The sequence below is a fragment of the Homalodisca vitripennis genome, chromosome 6 (assembly GCF_021130785.1).
Source record: "Homalodisca vitripennis isolate AUS2020 chromosome 6, UT_GWSS_2.1, whole genome shotgun sequence".
Lineage (NCBI taxonomy): Eukaryota > Metazoa > Arthropoda > Insecta > Hemiptera > Cicadellidae > Homalodisca > Homalodisca vitripennis.
Window position 1 is genome coordinate 118,216,239 of NC_060212.1, and position 25,141 is coordinate 118,241,379.

The window sequence follows — 25,141 nt, forward strand, 5'->3', positions numbered from 1 at the left end:
ATAAAAATAAATTTAAATAATTTAACCCATTCTAGGCGGTGAAAACTCACCACTTGACACCCAATGGTCAGAATTATTTCCAGTGGCAGATTCAGCAGCGCATATACAATTTATTCACGGCAATTCTTTACTGAACTAATTGCGCTATTCTAAAACATATTTTTATATATTGTTTATACATTTTTTACATATATAAATATAAATTAATAAATAGGAAATCATAATATTTTACTCACATTTACTTGAAGTTCTGAAGTGAACAATATATATATAACCGACAGCCATTTACCATTTAGAAAGAAAACAAATGTAACAGAACATCTGAGCTCATTCCACCAGATGTTCAATGTATTACTGTGAAAACATCCAAACTCATTCTAGCAGAAATGTCAAAAAATATAGAGATCATTACTGTAAGCAAACAGAAAACACAGTGTGTGTGTCTTTCGATCTCCGGCCCACTGAGTGATAGGAAGGACTTGCTGTGCCTTTCGACCTCTGATCCGCTGAATGACAGACGAACACGCTGTGCCATTCGACTTCCGGTCCGCTGAGTGATAGGAAGGACACTGTGCCTTTTGACCTCTAGCCCACTGAGTGATAGGAAGGACTTGCTGTGCCTTTTGACCTCTGGCCCACTGACTGATAGGAAGAACACGCTGTGCCTTTTGACCTCTGGCCCACTGAGTGATGGGAAGAACATGCTGTGTCTTTCGACCTCCGGTCCACTGACTGATAGGAAGAACACGCTGTGCCTTTTGACCTCTGGCCCACTGAGTGATGGGAAGAACATGCTGTGTCTTTCGACCTCCGGTCCGCTGAGTGATAGGAAGGACTTGCTGTGCCTTTCGACCTCCGGTCCGCTGAGTGATAGGAAGGACACTGTGCCTTTTGATCTCTAGCCCACTGAGTGATAAAACAAACACACTGTGCCTTTTGACCTCTGGCCCACTGACTGATAGGAAGAACACGCTGTGCCTTTTGACCTCTGGCCCACTGAGTGATGGGAAGAACATGCTGTGTCTTTCGACCTCCCGTCCGCTGAGTGATAGGAAGGACTTGCTGTGCCTTTCAACCTCCGGTCCGCTGAGTGATAAAACAAACACGCTGTGCCTATTGTCCTCTGGCCCACTGAGTGATAGGAAGAACACGCTGTGCCTTTTGTCCTCTGGCCCACTGAGTGATAGGAAGAACACGCTGTGCCTTTTGTCCTCTGGCCCACTGAGTGATAGGAAGAACACGCTGTGCCTTTCGAGCTCCGGTCCGCTGAGTGATAGGAAGGACTTGCTGTGCCTTTCGACCTCCGGTCCGCTGAGTGATAGGAAGGACACTGTGCCTTTTGATCTCTAGCCCACTGAGTGATAGGAAGGACTTGCTGTGCCTTTCGACCTCCAGTCCACTGAGTGATAAAACAAACACACTGTGCCTTTTGACCTCTGGCCCACTGACTGATAGGAAGAACACGCTGTGCCTTTTGACCTCTGGCCCACTGAGTGATGGGAAGAACATGCTGTGCCTTTCGACCTCCCGTCCGCTGAGTGATAGGAAGGACTTGCTGTGCCTTTCAACCTCCGGTCCGCTGAGTGATAAAACAAACACGCTGTGCCTATTGTCCTCTGGCCCACTGAGTGATAGGAAGAACACGCTGTGCCTTTTGTCCTCTGGCACACTGAGTGATAGGAAGAACACGCTGTGCCTTTTGTCCTCTGGCCCACTGAGTGATAGGAAGAACACGCTGTGCCTTTCGAGCTCCGGTCCGCTGAGTGATAGGAAGGACTTGCTGTGCCTTTCAACCTCCGGTCCGCTGAGTGATAGGAAGGACTTGCTGTGCCATTCGACCTCCGGTCCGCTGAGTGATAAAACAAACACGCTGTGCCTTTTGTCCTCTGGCCCACTGAGTGATAGGAAGAACACGCTGTGCCTTTTGTCCTCTGGCCCACTGAGTGATAGGAAGAACACGCTGTGCCTTTCGAGCTCCGGTCCGCTGAGTGATAGGAAGGACTTGCTGTGCCTTTCAACCTCCGGTCCGCTGAGTGATAGGAAGGACTTGCTGTGCCTTTCGACCTCCGGTCCGCTGAGTGATAAAACAAACACGCTGTGCCTTTTGACCTCCGGTCCGCTGAATGACAGGCCAAACACACTATGACTTTTGACCTCCGGTCCGCTGAGTGATAAAACAAACACGCTGTGCCTTTTGACCTCCGGTCCACTGAATGACAGGCCAAACACACTATGACTTTTGACCTCCGGTCCGCTGAGTGATAAGACAAACACACTGTGAGTTTTGACCTCCGACCCACTGTGTGACAGGACAAACTCGCTGTCCCTTTTGCCTGTAATGAGTTAAATTGATACTCCTTTCTTGTATATTAAAATTAATAATATTTACCAAAATCTACATGAATAGTTACCTACATCAGATAATGGAATAAGAAATATGTAGTAAAATCTCTCACGCTCTAACAATTATATATATTAATAATTTTTTAATGTATTCAACATTGATTTTTTATTATTCTCAGACTTTTTACTGCACAAAGTTAACTTTAAACTTAGCAAATCGAATAGTAGAGAAAATTGGGTCCATTCCTATGAATTGGTAATTGCTTATAAAATTACTCTTGGACTACGTGACAAAACACCCAGAATTAGAAGCAATAATTTTAAGCACTGAAAAACTACAAGGGATATCCAAAATTTGTCCAAACTCTTTTCTTAGTTTTAAGCGGCTCTACTGATTTCCCTGTTGTACAATAATTTTGATGAGGATGTGCAGAAATCATTTATAATATTTAAAAACTACCACCATACTGTTAAAAACACATCAACAATTCGTTATTAAAATATTAAACCCTCCATTAGTTTGTCTAGGATTAGGTAGCCGAATAGAACAGATTACTGTCAATTTTCAAGATAAGCAAGGAACTGCCAAACTAACAAATTTAATTTTAGGGTGGAAATTAAATCCGGCTCTTAAAGTATAAAAGGTACTTTCAAATTTATTGAATTTCACCTCATAAATTCTCTTTGTTTACTATAATTTACATTTCTTAATACAATATTGCACTTATACATAAACGTTTTCAGATAAATAAATGCCCATAGCTATTAAAATATACCAATAAAATATATCCGTAAAATGGGAACATGTTTCAGGTAACCTTGATTTGTTTATTTACACACGAGAGGCAAGGCACAATTCAGACGGTAATGAGGCGGCCAGAGCACCAAGGACAGGGATGGAAGGTGATGTTCGAATGTTCTCCCGATGAGACCAGGTTGTGTGATCCGATTTCCGTCAGTAGACTTCGAATCTGTTCTGCAGTCTCTGCATTCGCTGTGGTGATTTCAGGGGTTGGTGACAATGTTGGGTCGTTCGGCTTATCTGACTCTTCGGTAAGCTCAGTTTCTGTGAATACAAGTAACATTCTAAGTTTACAACATAGATTACATAAATTTCTTATAATTATCTGAAATATTATCTCATAGCATGAAACAGTACAGGATATGAGTGTGACATTGTACATAATGTGAGCATGACACTGTACAGGATGTGGTCATGGCACTATACAGGATGTGATCATGACACTGTACAGGATGTGGTCATGGCACTGTACAGGATGTGATCATGACACTGTACAGGATGTGATCATGACACTGTACAGGATGTGATCATGACACTGTATTTGTCTATCAAGGGTCCAATTAATGGTATCAGATTAATTAAAAGAGCTAGATTTGATTCTCATTATTCCTTTCTCATCCCATTTAATCTTGTTCATGATGTACTTCTTTGGTTTCCCAAAATTAAAATTCATTCAAAAAACAATCATTCAAAAACAAAATTAATTTTGAATCCATCTAAAGCATGACAAAAAAAATATATTTTAAAAGCTGCAAAATTCTAAAACTCATGTGATGATCACTATAACATCAATAATTCAGCTGTAAAAAAAAAAAAACAAATACGATTTCGGCATACAAATTACACTAAATAAATATTGTACCGTATTAGTTTAATTTTCACTACAGATATGAATTGTGTGCAAACTCTGTGCTGGGTAGTGTCAGAAGGGGCAGTGACGGTGGAAACATCATTGTTTGTTTATTTACTTAGACATACTGTTTCATTTAAAGGTGATACAGAATCAGTAAAACAGACAAAGACTAAATAGAAGTTTCATTCAATCCATAAAATAACTCAATTATCGAATGACATACTGTGCCAAGGAATGTTTCCACTGTGAAGTGGACAATGAAGATGGCCTTACTCTTGAAAGATCTCAAAAAAGAAAAATATTTAAGTATTGGTTGTTATGAATTTTAAATTTAGTAATTAGAATATGTTTCCATAAAAAAACATTTAAAAATTAAACTACAGTAATGGTTGTGTTTATACATTCCACTTCCACAAACCATTACTGTGAATGTTGGGCTGATTGCAGCAAAGTGTTTACATTGAAAATGTCTATGGTCTTTGAATATCAGGATATCAGAGCTTAGTCCCAAATAATCTGCATTATTGACGCTCTGCTCTAAATAACACACAAAGAAATTATTCTAAATTTTTCTGCCCATACCTTACTATTTTTATTTGAAATTTTTCAACTTTTAAACAAAATAATCAATTTTATATCTCAATGATTTTGAATACCAAGTTATTTTGTAATTATTTAGAAAATAAAGAAACAAATTTATGTAGATTAACGTTATTAAATCAAATACCAGGCCAGAATGAGAGTGTGAGAGTGAGTCAGGGTTGCATTGCATCATTACCTATGAATCCAAACTTATTAATTGCGTTTGGACCATGAAACGTGTGCACTAAATAATAATAATTATAAATAGTAATTATTATGAATAAAAGCTCAAAATAACTAAAATAGCTGAAATTGTACTTGTTCTTATATACTCTAGACTTACACCCATTCATAGTTAAAGCTATAAACACAATAAATACCTTAACTATTTTAATTAACACTCCAAAATAATGTATTTCTGCAAAGCAGGCATGCTCCAGGCAAGCAAAGCTGTTTTAAATAACACCAATCAATCAGAAAGCTATCACACCAGTTAAAAAAAACAACTGCATGTAAAATACAAGGACTATTTTTATAATTATGTATAGATATGATTTATTAAATATAACTTCGATTTGTACACAGTACATACCATGGAAATGATATACTTTCCACAAATCCAATGTACATAGTAAACATTAAAATTTTCATTACAGTACATTCTGAATTCCACCAGGTACAATAATGCATGCCAAATTGATGACCAATTTTTGTATACTGTATTAGAAAGTAATAAAATAATGTATGCAAGGCTCAACCGTTGAGCAAAGATGACATTTTACAACTGAAATTGCTACTTCACAGACTAATATCACTATCAGTATTCTTTCATTAGAAAGGAAAATCTTGTAAAATCAACCAATTTCTTGTTCTTCCCAACGACAGGCTTAAAAAAATAATACACATTTTCCGTCATGTACCAACACCAATACAGTCACCCCTCTAGAACCGAACTCGAAGTGCTAGAATTGTGTCCAGCCCAGCCAGTGGACTTGCAAACTGTGAAGTGGGTGGTCTCTTCGTGAAGTGCATGTCCATTACTCACTCTCAAATTGTGCGTATTAGACACTGTTTCTCTACCTATGTAACTAAATAACAGTGTACCTAAATGGTAACTTTCTCCCTCCTCATCAGTGAAGATAAGTGCCAAGTACGGGAACTTTCCGTTACGCAAAGTTGATGATTTTTTTTCTTGCATGTGTTTTTATATGTGACAGCTCTCGTCTCCACTCTACCCTAGAAGTCAACTTGCTCCATTAATGGAGGACAGCTCAGAAACTCATGGACATCTCTCTAGCCCCCTCAACCCTGTGGGTTCTAGTTCACAGAGTGGCACAGCCACCTGTATGGCTCGGCTGTGGACAAGTACGAGATTGACTTTTGAAAACGAAACTGAATGTTTTTGAAATATTTAAAAATATTTTTTTTCTGTATCTGTGTTCTTATTTCAATTATGACAATGCCCAGTCCTGAAACATTTTAACAATTTTTTCTACTCGTTTGACAATGATGTTATATCATCAAAACAAGGTGTTAATATTGTTTTTGGATTACTGACTAAAGGTACGTAATAACCTATTCAAATACTGATTTACACAATCCACAGGCTGAGACATTAATGTTGATAAATGTTTTCTTATTCAAATGTCATGAATTAACTGTTATTATCCTTATTACCAACATTGCCTGACTGGGGCATATCTCACTGCCGTAACATCACACATTAGTGCAAATGGATTTGGAAGGAGAATAATAAATTAGAAACTTAAAAAAGAATGGGAAGTCAAAGTCAAATATTTCTCAGTTACCTGATCTTCACACACCAAGAAGTAAGTAGTTGAAGTCTAAGACTATAATGGCTTACTGATCTAAGCCTTGTACTGTTAGTTAGTTCCATTTTATATAATGCAACATTTCACAACCTAGTTAGCCAGTACAACTTAATATTATTTTGTATCCAATGTTCCGGAACTAAATTATCGACGGACTAACTACCTAATTGGCACGGGTATGACTATTTTATTGTGACCCTTCGTAGCAGCCCAACTACGTGACCGATTTCACCTCGCGCGCTATGTCCGTAAGTAAAATTTATATTTTCGTATTATTAAATTAGCCCTTTGATGCCAAACATATAAAAATGAATGTAACATAAAGTAAAGTTGTAAATAGTAAAGTAACTTACCCTTGAAGATCTTTTATTTGCTTGATTGAAATGGATACAAGTTGTGGCGGCATCCTTCTGACGAGCACGTTGTCGTGATAAGTTTTTGTCTCATTAAATGGCTAATACCTTCGCGAATTTGTTTTAGGCGAGCTCACGTATTATTTGAGTAGATGGCTACCACTTTCATAACTTTTACTCCTCTTCTAGTAATTACCGACTAGAAATAACCCTTCTTAGACTACAGCTTCAATGTCTCGTGCCAAGACGCCGACGCCCAGGTTGTGAGTCTACATATTGTGAAGGGAAGTAAAATCTTAAAGTTTTATAAAGTAAAATATCGTAGGCATAATTCCATAGAACATTGGATATTTTAGGCCCACCTATCAGATATACATTTTTAGTTCTTGTACTCTAATTGGCAGCAACGTGGCAAGGCATACATTTAATTCATCATTTATTCATTTATTTACCAACTAAAAGTGGTGCTTGTAAGTTTCATTAAACCTCCATCAGGCGCTTAAAATTAGAAACACCATCAGGCGCTCACGGAGGTTTCCTCCAGGTTAGCGAATAATGGATATCATATTTGTTTAAATATTCATACTGATTTAATTACAATGTAATATATTAATTTTTAGAAATTAAATAAAAATTACTCTCTTATGTAATGAATTTTTCAAATAAGAAATTCAAAATCTTAAAAAATGTTATTGTATAAAATAACAACATGATTTATTTTAAGGAATAATGCAATTAATTGTAAAAATGTTTAACCTACTGTAATAATATATGGAAATTAACTTAGTTTTTAACTTCTTACAAAAACAACTTACTTCAATTCTCGAGATATTATACAATTGTAATGTTAATTATTACTCTGAAATAAAAATGTATTCTTTACTAACAATTTTTTTAAACACTACACAAAGTTTCAAAACATTTTCCTTCTGGTTCTTATAACGACAATGTTCACTCCATAAACAGTACTGAAATGTTCCCTAGCACACGGGTACTGTACTGACAAGTCTCTCGTCTTCATTCTCCATTTCACAAAATTCAAATAAAATATATTTTAAAACTTAAAAAGAAACCATCACAGGTCACACATTTAGGCGCACACGGATAAAAAGTACTCCATAAAAAGTAAACCCAATAAGGCGCTCACGGAGATTTCGTCCAAGCACTACAAACAAAACATCGGGCGCTCACGGAGGAATCGTCCAGTCTCGCACGGATGTAGACCTCATACTGACAGATTTTGACAAAGATAAGCGGGAGGCTATTGTTTCGCTTCCCCGAAAGATGCTCGTGAAGTACACTGCGGGAAACGACTGCCAACATCAGAAAAGTAGTACTATTTTTAATAATAAAAAAATACACGGAGGAAAACTCTGTTTAGCGCCCGATGTAGGGTTAATTAAATTGAACTTAGAAGTAAACTTTGCAATTCAAGTATTTATTACTACGACCTCAGAAGTCACCACCCCCATGTGTTATCGTCATTCGGTACACATACTGATTGCGCAAATCTGCTATTGATGTGCCTACTCTGACATCAACTGGGTGAAACTGAGTGAAAACGCCACAATGCCTGCCATTAAAATAGAGTATTTGTCTAAAGATGAGTTAGTATTTGAACTGATATCTAGAGGTGTTAAATTAAATAATGACAGTACAGTAAATGAACTTAGAAAGTCCTTAAGACAGTGTTTGAGAAATAATATTTTACCTACTGCAAGTAGCCTATTAAAAATAGATCACAATCAGGAAGTACAACTTCTCAGTGAAAAAGTGATTCTATTAGAAGATGGGTGCAGTGAATTGAACAGAAATGTTCACCTTTAGAAATCACCAAATTTCATGAAAAATTTAAACATTTAATAAACCGTTTATTTTTAGACAACCAGCTAGAACTAACTACTGTACATAGTGAAATTTTATCAGCTTTAAAGTGTAGGCTATTAAATGTTGAACAACAGTTAGCTAAAAACTTGCTACCTAAAGTGAACCTAGAACAGCTTAAAGTGTTAGAAGCCAATTTAAATGAATCATTGGAACAAGATAAGGCTATGGAACAGGCAGTTAAAGAACAAATAGGCCCTACTTCTGTACAACCACCAACAATATCGCAGCCTACTGCCAGTACCCTCACTTTGCCTTTAATGCCTATTTATAATGCAAACAATAATTGTATTAGTCAACCTATGTCTACTTTAAATATGTTTAATAAGTTAAACAACCCTGTAGAACATTATTTACAAAATTTTACAGTAACAAATGGTTTAGTAATACCTGAGCTTATAAACTTTTTGAAAACTTTGTGAAAACTAAAATATGAAACTAGCCTATCAGATAATGAAATTTTAGCATTGTTACCCTGTTATGCAAAAGGTCCACTTTTAGCCAAAATAATACAGTGTAAGTCTGTCACGCCAAATGTCAACTATCTACACAGGGAATTAATTAGTGCTTTTATCCCTGTAGGCCTAATTGACTTAGACTAGATTTAGTTTATAGGCCACAAAGGTTTGATGAGCCACTGTATGAATACATCTATGATATCAAAGAGCTCAGTCAAGTTTTATTGTGTAACATAAGTGAACAGGACTTGGTAACTTGTATAAAAAGAGGTATTAAAACCTACAGATAGGAATAAGTTAATTTTTGAAAACAATCCTATTTGTTTTATAGATTTGGAAAAAATTGTGTATAGCTAGTAACAACATAACCTTTAATGATAAACTTAAGGGACAATTTAATAGGACCATATGTTAACAACATGTATCCACCACATGTTTGAACCTAGAAAAAGTAGACCTACTGTAAAAAACCCAAAGTTATGTTTCAAATTGTAATAGGCCTGGTCACTTGGCAAAAAATTGTTTTAGGAAGCCAAAAAAAACTAGTTGGTAGGGGATTGGTATTACACACAACACCTAAAAATATCCCTCCCCAGTTTCATAAGTCTAAGAATAATAATTTTATAAATAGTAATGCAGTAAGAAAAGAAAAACACCCTATTTTATGAAAGTCTATGCTAAGGTAATTAAAAATTGGAATAAATTAAACTACAGAAAACCTAATCTAAGACTAAATGTTAAACAGTGTTAACAATATGCCTTTAGTTGAAGCTATAGTGGGTAAAAAATGTAAAAACAAACTGCTTATTAGACACTGGTGCTACAAGAGATATAATTAGTAAAGAATTTTATGATATACCTATTGTTGAATAAAAATGTTTCTAAATTAATGTAGTCAGATGATAGAATGTTTGCTGCAAATAACACTAAAATAAAATGTTTTAGATGAAAACAATAATACAGTATTGGTTTGACCAAGGAATAATTTGAACCCAGCACTTCAGCCTACTAAATCCAGCCTGTTTTAACTAAAAAAGGACAGACTTGTAGTCAATTACACAGAATTAAATAAAAAGTTACAGAAAAAATTGATTTTTCCATTGGTGATTTTAAAATAACTATTATCAACATCTTAGTGGAGCTAAATATTTTTCAGTAATATATTTAAGAAAAAGTTTTTTACAATGTCCATTATCACCTGATAGTCAAGATCTAACCTCATTTAGTACTATATTTGGTAAATATAAATTTAAACGAGTCCCCTTTGGTTTACATGTTGGTAGTGCTGTATTGTCCGCCTATCTGGACAAAGTCCTAGACAATATAAAATTTAAATATGTGATAAATTTTTGTGATGATATTTAGTGTACAGTAAAGACTTTAATTCGCATTTAGTACATGTCAGAGAAATTGTAAATAGACTAAGCAAACATGGCTTAAACGGCAAACCTAGAGAAAGCAAAGTTTTGTTTTGAGGAAATCTCCTTTTTGGGGGAATTTAATAAAAAAATAATACAGTTACTATAGATCCCGAGCGCGAACAAGGAGTATAAGAGAATTTATGCCACCTAAAGAACGCCAAAACAAGTTTTACAGTTTTTAGGTATGACCAATTTCTTTTCTAAATTTTATTTAAAATTATACCGAATTATGTAATCCTTTAAATCGTTTAAGAAGGAAAAACGCTAAATTATTTGGACAAGTGAAATGTCGAGATTCATTTTTAAAGTTAAAAGAAGCTATAAAGAATCCTCCTGTACTCCAGTTAGCCGATTTTTCAAAACAATTTGTAGTAATGACAGATGCTAGTGGAATAGCTGCAGGTGGTTGTTTATTACAGGAAAACGACCAAAATGAATTAATGCCCGATAGCCTATTACTCTAGGAAGTTTACTGATGCCGAATTAAAATATACTATTTATGAAAAGAAGCTTTGAGTGCACTAATTTGCATAGAAAAATGGCATGAGTTTTTAGGAAATTAAAACCTTTAAATTAATTACAGATAACCAAGCTTTATCCTATGTCCTCAATCACAAAAGAAAGGTAGGAAGACTTGCCCGGTGGATCAAGAGGATTTTGAATTTACCATTTGAAGTGGAATTTAAAAGTTCTACTGATAATGCGCTAACAGTCGAGTATGTTTGAAAGTAAGTCAACGGGAAAAAGCTGATCCGAGCCTCAGTGATCACCTGAACGTTCCAGACCAGAGTAAAAATAGCTTATCGATTTCCTTCTGCCATTCAGACTCCTCCCGAGGGGCAAAAATGTAAACAAACATCCAACGTAAAGCCTAAAATACAGATTAATAATAAGTGTAATAACAAGGATAATTTGTGGTTGTTAATAAATGATTTGCCATTAGCATTTAAGGACTTAGAGAAATATCAACTTCAAGATAAAGAAACTCAGCAAATCATTCAATCTGTAAAAAGTAATAGTAATAATTTATGTTATTTTATAAAAAACAATTTACTTATGTACAAAAGGAATGTAAAAAGTAAGAGTAAGATATTTTTACCTGTACAGTTAATTGACTTAGTATATGAATTCTTTCACAGTTCTTTAATAGGAGGTCATTTAGGCATTGCTAGAATGCAAAGAAAAATTAACCAGTATTTTTATAGACCTGATTTAAACGAAATTATAAAGGCAAAAGTAAAAGAATGTAATGTTTGTAAAATGAGCAAAGTGTGCCAAAGAAAATATGAAGGCGAATTAGTGTCAGTACCATTTAAGAACAATATGGATTGTTTATTCATAGATCTTTTGGGTCCCTTAGTGAGAACTAGAAACAGTAATGTATATTTACTTGTAGTTGTAGATGCCGCTAGTAAATTTCTATGGCTCATCCCTTTGAGGGAATGTAAGAGTGCTGAAATATGTAATAAATTAGACCGCATTATTTTTAACAACTTTTCTGTACCTAAAATAATAGTGTCAGACAATGCCGCATATACATTTTTAGTTCTTGTACTCTAATTGGCAGCAACGTGGCAAGGCATACATTTAATTTACCAACTAAAAGTGGTGCTTGTAAATTTCATTAATTAAATTGAACTTATAAGTAAACTTTGCAATTCGAGTATTTATTACTACGACCTCAGAAGTCACCACCCCCATGTGTTATCGTCATTCAGTACACATACTGATTATGAAATTATCTATCTTAATTAAATATTTCTATAAATTGGAGTACTATATGATTTTATTTCAAATTTGTATTGTAGTGTTTGTAGTAATATATATTACTATAAGATGTAGTAACAATAAATAGTAGAGAATAACCAATACAGTGGCTAATTACAACTCCTTTTACAATTAGAGTGAAGTATTGCAATGAATTGATCATGCCTTGTACTTTATTCGAAAACTAAACAGCAATATCAATTAAAATAAGGTGATAATATAAATCTATAATTTGATAATATAATCAGTTAGTATAATAACATTTTTACACTCACTAAAATTTCACCAGAGTAAATTGATTATTTATCATACGTCTACTTAAAATTATCAATTCAATTGTTTAAACAAATCATAAAATAGTGTATTGCAGTGATCCAATCCACAGCTAGGGCCATATAAAATGCATAAGAACACAAAGCGTCTAGCGTACGCTAGTCTAAAGCGAGACCCACCATAACCATTGATTTGTGGATGGTGTCCTTGCCCTACAAGCCGTTGTACCAGACAGTTGAGTTGCACAAGCTTGTTGCGTAGAGCCTCTTTGTCCTGTGCCAGCTGCGCAACCTGTTCGTCTTTCTCTTGCGCTCGCTGCCGCAACATACCTCGCTGTATCTGGTATAGTGCTATGTACTCTCCTAAAACAGCAAAATTTGTCACTAATAGCGGGAAAACAAAGAGAAAAGTCTTTACAAATTTTCTCTACACCTTAACTATCCTCTTTGATTTTTATAAAATGAACAAATAGATATAGGGCAGTATAAAAAAGTTCCTAAACAAGTTTTGCAACATGCTAAAAACAACAGTTCCATTACGCCAATATTTTTAGCCACCTAAACAATGGAATCACTTTATAGGGTAATTCTCCATCTGCTATAAGACTCTTTGTTTTACAAAAACGGGCCATTAGAAGTAGCATTTCAAATCAAGTGCATTGTAAACATTTCTTTAAGACATTTGGTGTACTAACAGCTGCAGTTTACAATCATGACACAAGAAACAAGCATAGGCTACTTTACAACAAGTGTACTTTCAGTTTACCCTGCTTGTGCAAGCATACCTATAAAGTAATCATACATAAAGTAATCGTGCTCGCTCATACGTTGACGGATTTCTTTGAAAGAGGTACCGTTGGAATTTGTATAGAAATGACTGAATAGTTGGTATCCTATGTATTTTTCATAACTATACTGGACTTTTTGTTACTTTACTTGCAAAGGTCAATACAATTCTCAAGTTTCATAACTTTATCTTAACTGGTTCAAAAGATATAATTTTTTTGATAAAAACACATGAAGACAGATAGATGGAACACTAAAGGATTTAGGACATACCTTCATATGCTCATTTTTATGTGTAGAACAAAATCCCAAAGTATTGGAACACTTTTACTGAACACCCAGTATATATTTCTAATAATGTATAGTAAATGTTTGAAAAAACTTGTGCTTTTTGAGTTTTAATTATAGTAAACCAGTGACAAGGAATATTGATTTAAGAAAATGTTTTTACATGTTAACTTAAATATTGTGCTTTACAAATTTCCAATAATAATTACGCCACATTATACAGCAGACAACACTTACAAAAACAAATTCAAATACAATTTTTATCTTTTGCTACACACATCAGTACATAGCAATGTGCTGAAGATGGATAAATATTAGAAAATCTAAGAGCATTTAATGGTCTGATGAGATTTGAAAGTCTCTTTTAGACAAATCACGAGGACATTATCAGGGTTTATTCACTGTTTTTTATTTCCCCATAGAGATTAGATTATTTTTTACACCTCTTGTAACAATAACCCAACAAACAGTGAAAGGATGAGAAAGCTCTGTTTAGTTTCCCTCTATCAAAATTATTTTACTGCTTCTAAAGAGTTTCCTTTATGCAAAGTGTGTCTATACAAAACCAGACTGACAATATCAAGTTCTATTTATTAATAAATACAATATCAACATTTTTCATTACTGTGTAATCCAGTGATTAAACGTGATTTAAGCAAGCATGGCCATAACTTTTGCAATGTTTTGCTTTTACTTCAAAAACAGGCTCAATTCTAATTTTTTCAGAACTTTCTTGAGTCAACCCAAAGTAACATGAGAATTTCCCCAATCCCTCTTGACTGCTGTGGATCTTGGACCTCTTTCACATTTGCCCAACAGCCGGGTGATCTGCATCAACATTTACACAGTATCAGCACCCAGCTCTAGTACTGCATGTGTCTATTTATTGTATTGTTTATGTGTTAATCAGCACAAAATGCAATAGCTACTACATTTCACAGTACTGTTTTATTCCGACATAAAATATAAACAATTAAAAATTTAACTCATACCAAATGCTTTGTATAAAATTCATTTGAATTTTAATCATTCATGATGATTTGAAAGAATAACATTTGTCCGTAATCCTGAATACATTGATTACAGTAACTGCCACAAATTCTACACAGATGGCTCACGCCTTGACTCTAGGGCAGGATACGGAATATACCGACCAGGAGTTGACATGACTGTTCCCCTAGGAAGACATGCCATGGTTTTTCAGGCGGAGGTCATGGCAATAGACTCATGTTCCAGAAGGCTCATACAAATGAGGACAAAAGGATTAAAATACTTAATACATTCTGATAGTCAGGCTACACTAAAGGCACTTGATACCTGTTCGTTTTACTAGAAAGCAGTCTGGGAATGTAAGAATGCTCTAGCTGAGCTGGCAACGAATAACAGAGTAACACTTGGTTGGGTGCGGGTCATGAAGGCATTCATGGTAATGAAAAAGCAGACATCCTCGCCAAAAAGGGAGCAGAGTCCATAATGGTGGGGCCTGAGCCAGGTTGCGGGATAACCTTCAACAGTAAAGCTCTGGTCAAAGATTGGGAAAAGAGGATAAGAAACATTAATTGGAGTAGAGCCTCAGGATTAAGACTATCCAAAATGTTTATCTCTCCTTACGTTAAAGGGTGGACAGCTCTCTTAGATCAGAATAAGGAGGATATAAGACTAATATTAGGAATGTTGACAGGACATGGCCCCCTAAAGAAACATCTTATGAGGGTGGACCTTAGCCAGACTGACGAATGTAGACTCTGTGGAGAAGAGGAGGAATCAGCAGAGCATATCTGGTTAGATTGTCCTGCTATCTTAGAAACTCGAAAAAGATTCCTGGGAGCAGATCTCTTCAGCCCCAATGATATCAGAGAACAGGAGCCCTCAAATCTGATCGGTTTTTGCAAAAGCCTCGGACTTTGAGGACACAAAATTAAAGTAAGGGAGGCACAAAGGTCCTTTTAGGACTAAGCGCGGGGACAAACTGTCCTTTTCCCTCAGGAAGGAAAAAAAAAACTGCCACAAATGTATCACTATCGTCAGTTGACAATGATTTTACTTCCCATAAACATTTAAAGAGAATACAGGTTATCATGGATGCATAACATCAATATTTTTCCTAGTCCCCAAATAAAAAATTGTATTGTTGTTTTGTACTTTTACAAAATAACAATGAATTTTCACAATTAGACTGCACGTACAACATAGATTCAACCACAATTTTATACTTGTGTTACGCTATTTTCCTCTCATTTGTTGGTAAAATAATTTTTTTGTTAAACCACATTGGGTATCCAGGTATTGTATGTAGAATCTTGGAGCATTGGAAAAAAGGGTTTATTGTACTATCACTAGTATAAACAAATTCAACATTTTCCAATATATAATTTTTATTCTGTGCAAGGCCTTTCTGAATCAAAGATTCCATCATCAGGCACTTCACAAATTATCAAATGTTTACATTTTTAAATAATAATTAATTTTATAATAATATATGGTTAACAATTTGGATGTATGGTTAGCCAGTATAAAATATTTAATCAGAATTACATTTTTAATTTCTTTATAAATTGAGATGAGAGTAAAACTGAATTTTTAATTGGTCCGTCTTCATTGTTGATAAGTTTTTCTTGATTTGTGTTAATGTAAAATGTTTCCCAAGCATTTAAGTGTATTGTGTTAGTAACTTCTTTTAATAATCGTAAATTTTTATTAGAGATGGTGTGTCCAGATTCAATACAGTGATTCGCCACAGCAGATTTTTCATTTCTTCCATATTTTATATGTGCAAAGTGTTCTTTAAATCGTGTCTTGATGTTCCTTTTAGTTTGGCCAATGTACAATTTATCACAGTCGTTGCATTTAATTTCATAAATTCCTGATTTGTTTTCGAATGTGGTTTTGTCCTTGGGATTTCCTAATATTTGTGATAATTTGTTGTTTGTTTTATAAGTGATAGATTTGTTTGTATGCTTTTTAAAAATTTTTTGCAATTGATTTGAAATGTTACTGTATGTTGTACAGATGTATTCTTGTTTCTTATCTTGAAGTGGTAGTAATGTTGTTCTAGATTTTCTTAATTTTCTTTTGATGGATTTGTTAAGTATGTTGTCAATAAGTTGTGTGGTGTAACCGTTAAAAATAGCAATATGTTTTATGTAGTTTAACTCTTTGTTGTAGTTATCGATAGATAGTGGTGTATTCAAAAGTCTGTAAATCATTGAGTTGAAACTAGCTCTTTTTTGTTGAGGTGGATGGTTAGATTCGTTGATAATAAATCTATTTATATGCGTCGGTTTCCTGTAAATGTCAAATTCAAATTTCGATTGGTTTCTAATTACTAAGACATCTAAAAATGGTAAAGTATTGTTTTGCTCAAATTCGTATGTAAATTTAATTGTAGGGTAAAATGAATTTAGGGTCGAGATAAAGTTTTGTAGATTTTCATTCTTATTAAATATTGCGAAGACATCGTCAACATATCTTATCCACTTTCTTGGAAAATATTTCATTTTTGTTTTGGCCGTAGTTTCAAAATAACTCATAAATATATTTGCAATGAAGCATGAAAGAGGATTTCCCATCGCTGTACCATCAATTTGAGTGTAGTATGATTCTTTAAATTGAAAAGTATTATGATTCATACACAGGTTTATTAACATGGAATATTCATCAACTATTTCTTTTTGTAAATTTATGGAAGACAACCAATTCAATATTATTTCCATTGTATCTCTAATTGGAACATTAGGATACAGTGAAACTACGTCAAAGGATATCAGATATTCGTCTTCTTCTATAACAATGTCTTTAATTGATTGTATAAAATCATATCTATTCTTAACTGAAAATGAAGGAAGAGGTTTTAAATTTTGAAGTGTTTTTGATAACCATTGTGATAAGAAATAGGTTGGAGAGTTTATGTTTGACACTATGGGACGCATTCCATTTCCAGGTTTGTGTATTTTTGGAAGACAATATTATTTTGGAATTGTAGGATTGGGAACTGTAAGTTTTCTGTATAATTGGTGGTCGATTAAATTTTTGCAGTTTTTTAAGGTTTCCGAAACAGATTTAGTAAACTTTAGTATAGGGTTTTTTAAACATTTGTTGTATTGTCCATTACTTAAAATTGTTTCTACTCTTTCAAAATATTCGTCTTTGTCCATAATAACAATCGTATCACTTTTGTCAGCTTTCAAATAAAATACATCCTTTTGTTTTAAACTCTTTACAGTGTAACTGTGTTTATTGAGTGTTGTATAGGGAGATTTTGCTTCATTTATACTTTTACAAACAGCAGAATATATATCAGATCTAATTGCTGTTTTCTTACTCTCATCTAAATTTTGAATGTTACTTTCTACATCTATTATCATATTTTCGTTATCATTCTTACTTTTTAGATTAAAATGTAAACCTTTATTCAAAAGATTCATTTCTTCTTTGGAGAGGCTTTTTGATGACAAGTTACATACCAGTTGTTGATCTTTAAAAAGCGATTTGTTTTCTTCATAAAGAAGTGGTTCATTGCCATTCTTAAGTAATTTAAATTTGTTTTCCAATTTTTGTTGTTTCTTTTTATATTTAAACTCAATACTTTCAAGAATATTTAAGTATTTTTCTTGAAAAACCTCATGATGAATAGTTGATAAATGTTTAGTTATTTCCAAGTGTAATTCTAAGGCCTGTAACGATAGGTTTTCTTGCTTAAAGTAAAGATTTTTTATTTCAAGATTAAGCCAATTTAATTTTGAATTATATAAGACTTTATCTGTAGTTTTATTTTTGATTGGTATGTTAACTTTAATAAATTTTGGAAAAACTTTGCTTCTCTTACATTTTCTTAAAAACTGAATGTCTAAATCTAATAACCTTACTTTTTGTTTGTATTTGTGAAGTCTGTTTAGCTCACTGGGCTTGAGTGCCATGTTGAATGTAGAATCTTGGAGCATTGGAAAAAAAGGGTTTATTGTACTATCACTAGTATAAACAAATTCAACATTTTCCAATATATAATTTTTATTCTGTGCAAGGCCTTTCTGAATCAAAGATTCCATCATCAGGCACTTCACAAATTATCAAATGTTTACATTTTTAAATAATAATTAATTTTATAATAATATATGGTTAACAATTTGGATGTATGGTTAGCCAGTATAAAATATTTAATCAGAATTACATTTTTAATTTCTTTATAAATTGAGATGAGAGTAAAACTGAATTTTTAATTGGTCCGTCTTCATTGTTGATAAGTTTTTCTTGATTTGTGTTAATGTAAAATGTTTCCCAAGCATTTAAGTGTATTGTGTTAGTAACTTCTTTTAATAATCGTAAATTTTTATTAGAGATGGTGTGTCCAGATTCAATACAGTGATTCGCCACAGCAGATTTTTCATTTCTTCCATATTTTATATGTGCAAAGTGTTCTTTAAATCGTGTCTTGATGTTCCTTTTAGTTTGGCCAATGTACAATTTATCACAGTCGTTATAATTTATAATACAATTTATAAAAATGTAAACATTTGATAATTTGTGAAGTGCCTGATGATGGAATCTTTGATTCAGAAAGGCCTTGCACAGAATAAAAATTATATATTGGAAAATGTTGAATTTGTTTATACTAGTGATAGTACAATAAAATATCCAGGTATTGTCTATTAATTGTCTTTAGTTTTCAGGGTCACAATACTATACGGGTAAATGTGAGTTAGTCTAAATATCCACCAAAACTGTTAAATATTCGTAAACAAATATTTTTAAAACTGATTAAAACCATAATATTTTAACAAATAAAAGGTAGGAACTTGAATAGTTCCTACTAAATTCATTTTATCAAGTAAGCATTTGGTCCGTACCGAACCAATACTTTCACATGAAACAGAGAGAGCTATATTAAAGAAGTAGAGATGGTGTGTTCTACAATACAAGATTCACTTGTCAAGCAAAAGTGATATCAGAGACAAATTATTTTCTTACTGACTTGGTAAAAGACAAGAATGGTTTTCTTCAAGTAATGGGCTGTTTTCCCTATATCAACTCCACAGGAATTTAGAAGGCTGCGTAGTAATTTACTCAGATATAGTTCTGACATTCAAACAACGATCTTACTGAATGATTTTTGAATTTCAGTGTTGTGTCTTTGTTCTCTGCCAGAGGATGGTCCATCATTTCAGAGTTTGAAAATCATTCAGAAAGATAATTGGCAGGGACCATCATTAATAAACCTACACTTTCTTCATATCACTTTAAAATCTGTGCATCATTATAATACACTATCACCATGCATCAGAAAAAACCCCCATTGCAGATTTTTTAGAAGAAATTTCATAGGACATATTATTTTTTAAGGCTCTAGATTTGTACTACACAACATCACATCATTAACTACTCACATCTTTTGAGTGATATCTCCATACAATTCAGCCTTATCGTATATGTTGGTATATTATAGCATTGACAGATCAGTTATTTTCTAGTCAGACCTTGCACAGTAGTTTGCAAATACTACAAGAAAGTCTTGCCTGTAACACTGAAGTATTCTGACTCACCAATTGTCTCCGTCTCACTCTGCAACTGTAGCACCAGATGCTCCAACCGCTGTTTTTCATCACTCAGATCTGCCAACTCCGTCATCGTCTTGCGGAACTTCTCCTCCAACTTCAACATCATCTCCGGACTCACTGACAAAAACACAGGACACACAATTCTACTATTTATTCTTCAACCATACAAATTAGGTCCTGTCAATCATACATTGTGTCCTTTCTTATAGGACATAAAGCATGTTAAAGCTCTCATACACTGAATAAAACTTTTGTATAATCTAAATAAAAATACGATCTACAAGCCAAGTGATAAACTCCCCTTAATTGAGCTGTGCATTCTTGATTTACCATCACATTCCAGTTTCCCACCAGGTGACGATCCCACTGCATAAACAAGTGTTCCCTGACATTTCCCCATCTAATGCCTGTACACACCATGCCATGCTACGGTAGACGACACCGAACACACAAGCACTTACCCACAGGGTGACTGTTTGTTGTCTGAGACCCAAACTCTTGCAAGGAAGGATTCTCCGTCTGTTGCGACTTTTCCACTTCTGTGATCTTTGATTCCTGTAAGTTAAACAATACAATGTTTATACCCAGAGCAATTCTTTCAAAAAGGCTAAATGCATAAACTTGTATGAGGAAAATTGAGCTCTATAAAATTACAGGAGGTATTGTACTCACATCTTAGACCAATATTTAACTTCTCTTACCCTATATGTACACAAGGAAACTTACTGCAACAGCATCGAATTATTTTGGTGGAAATGGTCATTTTGGGCTACTCAAATATTTGTTGCAAGACAGGCTCTTATGATAAGGTTCTTTCTGTATGAGTGTATCCTTACAGTCGTGGTCCCTTCTAGGCATGATGCTATGAACGAAATGTGGTATGTAAGACATGTAAAATTAAAAATTTGTAAAAGACTCAGTTTCAATTCTATGTCAAGATGTATGCACATAACACAATTAATTCTCTAAAGCATGGGCGATTGAGAGTTCATTTATTTTAAATCTATGGTATAGTGAAAAATCCAATATTTTTTCATCGTTAACTTTGCAACTATTTGGATTGAAATTTTGCCATTTAGATGCTTAGCAAAATGGCTGAAGTATCAAAGTTATAAAAGTTGTAAAAGATTTATTTCGTCTGTGTGACATCTCATTTGTAGAATCTTTCACGCCATTTGTTTTCACAGTTTTTAAAACTTAGATATTTTTAACCAACACCGAAGTTATTCAAGAATAGTTTTAGTGGTTTTGAATAAATTATTTAATTATACACCCAAGTAAATATAACAAACCACATTCAAAGAAAAGTCATGGTTTAACGTTTAACACGTTCATGACAACGGTTTTTCCGCATTATTTTATTTGCCGTTGAATTTGTCAATAATATTGGCAAAAAACTGTAATCTGTTTTTTACGTTAAACGTCTAAGTATAATGAGAAAAGTATGTAGGCATTGCAATTTCCCACAAGAAAATTATTTCAATATGTTTTTTATCAATTTTATCCGTGTACCCCAATGGGTACTTAAAAGAAATAATTTACTTTAAAAATTAAGCAATTGTGCGCTCGACGGGGTACACGATATAGTCTTAGGTATTTATTTAAGCACAGGATCACACTTAACAAACCACCAAGACAGGCAAACAATATAAATGCAATTAGGAAATGTATAGCAACGTCTACCCCATCGGGTGCACAACACACTTGAAGAAAGCCTGATGTGTATCCGAAGTGGTACACAACGGCAGTTGTGAAAGATCGCATGTGCCCGATGGGGTACACATCATGAACGTGTTAAGTTCTCACCACCATCACTATATTTTTTTTTTACAGAATTCTCTGACAACAAATACTATCTGATTTTAAATATAAAATTGAGAAAATGTAAATCTTGTAGGAAAGTCTTAGTTAGATTCATAGTGATAGTCAAACCTGCAGTTGTTCCAATCTTTCAGTCAAATCTCGGCTGAGGTGCTGCTCCTGCTGCAGCTGCTGAGTCAGCTCCAGCTTGTTGTTGCTCTGCAACACAAGTTACATGTTACTACACATCACAATCTGTTACAACAAATCATAGCTGGATAAGTTACCACATCAGCTGTGCCATCTACATCAATTGCAACAGATGTATCAGAATCGTAACAGCTAAATCAGCTGTCAAAGATACATCAACTGTCACAGATATACTAGCTATTGTAACTAAATCAACTTTTATAGTTACAATAACTGTAAAACTGCTCTGTTGTTTACTGTGCCAGGCACATAAAGTGAAAGAAATATTGTTAAGCAAATACAAGTAAAGTCTGTAATCTAGTGTTGGATATTTATCATAAACATTTTTTGTACAGAAAAGTGTCTTCTATAAATTTCTTTTAATATGTGGTATATCTGGAATTGTGAATACTATTTAGTGCCCAGTACAGGAATTATTTTTATGGAGAGACCAATCCTTTTTTAGCCTTATTCTGCCTCTTTAAATATTTACAAGTATATTTTATTACAATAAGATTCAATTTTATTACTAAGAATAATTTAGTTAACATTTCACTTCTCTATAAAATAATTGATAAGCTAGATAAGGACTTTAAGCCTACTATGGATTTTTTGTGGAATCAGATACTAGTTATTGCCAACCAGGTTGTAATAAAATGATATGACACACAGTGGCATATATGACCACTGATAATAACCTGATTATAAACTGATAATTATCAGTAAATAAAGTAAATGTAGTGTTAGATTACATAGTGATAAGTTTGGCCTGGAAAATGAAATGCTACACAAAGCTTAGTCAAGTGCACATCATGGATAAGATTAACCATAATACATAATTAAATTAGTAAAATCAATGAAAGAATCCATAACACTGACCATTACCTAGGATTATATGGGGTGTATTTTGAAGTCCTTAATGCATTGTGATTTTTGAGGAATAGTTTCACATTAACTGTTGTTCCATCAACCAATGTTATCTTCATTTTCATGTACTTTAAGGCATGATTAAAATAAGAATAGTAGGTTATTTTTGCAGAAGATGTATACAAGATTTGTACACATGAGATCTGATAGTTTAAGTTGAATTTTATTTATGGAGATTAGGCCTGTTTGTCTTTCTACTCTAGGTATTCCTGGTATTTCATCACATCTTCTATAAGCTCACGTCTATGGGATTACTGCCAAGTGATTAGAGTGGCAGTATTTATATGTTTATAACCATATAAGACTTTATTTAAAGACAATCCTTTTCTTTACGTTCAGAAGTGTTGTCAGCTTACGTTGAGATATGTATAAAGTTTCCAGACACTCCAGTATGACTTGACTGTCTATGATATTCCTCAGCTAATCACAAGTGGATGGGCAAATAGAGGCATTCAGTGTTAATGTTTTAGTGCCTGTTTCTCTCAGTGCTTTCATCTGTGCAGACATAGTTGAGCAGGATGTTCCATTGCCCCTTGCACAGCATATTATTATATAATTTAAACAAAAAAGGTGCTAACCCATTGCAATTTTTTTTCTCAGTTGAAGATGCAGTTTGTAACACAAATAAATTTAAGTCTTGCTCAAAATCAAAGATCAAATCAAAGACGACAACATCTGTTTAGATTGTGAACTAATCACTGTTCATGTGATCGCTTCAGATTTTGGTATCAACCTCTGGAGTGCTCAGAAATCATCATAGAACACCTTCAGAAATATGTTTGTTATGATTCTGACATTTTTGACTGAAAATTAATAACAACTCCGTTATAGCCTTACAGCCTGCAAGAGCATCAAACCAAAATGCAGAAAGAATCGGAATATAATAACTAATAAAAATGTAGTTTAAAAAAGAAATAATCTTATATAAATGCTTTTGCAACAAATATTCGTCATTGCAAATTCAGATGAACCTCTGGAAACAAAAAAAAAATATTTGTTGCATGCTACCTTTAGATTTAATCACTGAGGGTGGTTGGTTTTCATAAGAATTTCTTAGTAAAATTTCATTTTCCTAGGAAAACGGAAATAGAAAAACAAATATATAGGTCTTCTAGAGGTTGCAGCCCTATTTCAACCTCTATTGGCTGTCGATCTCAATAAAAAATCTTTACTTTGTGGAATGCTTATGGCACATTTGTGTATAGTGTTACCTTCCTAGGATATCGGGAAGTTGAAAAACAAAAATATAGTTCTTTATGGGTTGCAACCCTATTCCAACCCCTACAGATGTTAGATCTTGATTAACGGATGAAAATGCTTTTGACTTTCTATTTAAGTCCTGAGGCATATGTGTATGCTAAACTTCAACTTTCTGAGATATTGGCAACGGTGAACTGACTTGCAAATAATTACATTATATTATAATGACATGGTGATAACATGGAGTTTTCGCAGATATGAAAAGTCACTCATTTAACTTTAATAGTATTAAATGGCTCATTTAATACTAAACAAAATATTTAAAACCAACACTATAAATTTATTAGTTTTGATTCAGTGTCAGAGAACATACTGAGTACGTCGAAGCACCTACGACGCAGAATACAGCAGATGTAATGATTTCATCAAAATGCTTGAAAGGGTTTAAATTTAATTAAATTTAAAACCATGCCTTACAGACTTGGCAACCTACTACCTTCTAAAGAAATCAAATTACATTATGCTAGTTTTTCTGCCCTTTGCTTCTTGGACAAATACTCACCATTTTGATGAGAGCCTCTTGCAGCTCTTCCAGCTGTTTCTTGAGATTATTGTTTTGGGCCATTGCTCTGGATGCAGCCACCTGCCAACAAACACGCACGTTTGTTCTTTAACTACACCTCCAATGCTACTCCTAAACACAAATTCACTTCTAGTACACAACACGTTTTAAAAGTTCCAGTCTCTTAATAACTTTAAAAAAATTGTGATTACACTAAAATGTTTAAACTCTTAATTTTTTTAACTTTTTGGTGCTCAGGAAAAAGCCTCCG

General features: G+C 33.8%; 1 protein-coding gene across 2 annotated transcripts in view; it reads right to left on the bottom strand.

The window, feature by feature from the left end:
- Positions 1-2,973: 2,973 nt before the first annotated feature.
- Positions 2,974-25,141, bottom strand: part of LOC124364811 (golgin subfamily A member 2-like) — a 38,354-nt gene continuing 16,186 nt past the window's right edge. Inside the window, exons 10-15 of one of the 2 annotated variants that reach the window (XM_046820584.1) lie at positions 24,871-24,951; positions 22,125-22,211; positions 20,654-20,747; positions 20,178-20,309; positions 12,748-12,930; positions 2,974-3,409 (exon numbers count right to left, since the gene is read on the bottom strand). In XM_046820584.1, the coding sequence (XP_046676540.1) occupies positions 3,201-3,409; positions 12,748-12,930; positions 20,178-20,309; positions 20,654-20,747; positions 22,125-22,211; positions 24,871-24,951 (786 nt within the window). In that variant the 3' untranslated portion in view covers positions 2,974-3,200. The remainder of the gene's footprint in view (positions 3,410-12,747; positions 12,931-20,177; positions 20,310-20,653; positions 20,748-22,124; positions 22,212-24,870; positions 24,952-25,141) is intronic. The other variant, XM_046820585.1, reaches the window with a different exon arrangement.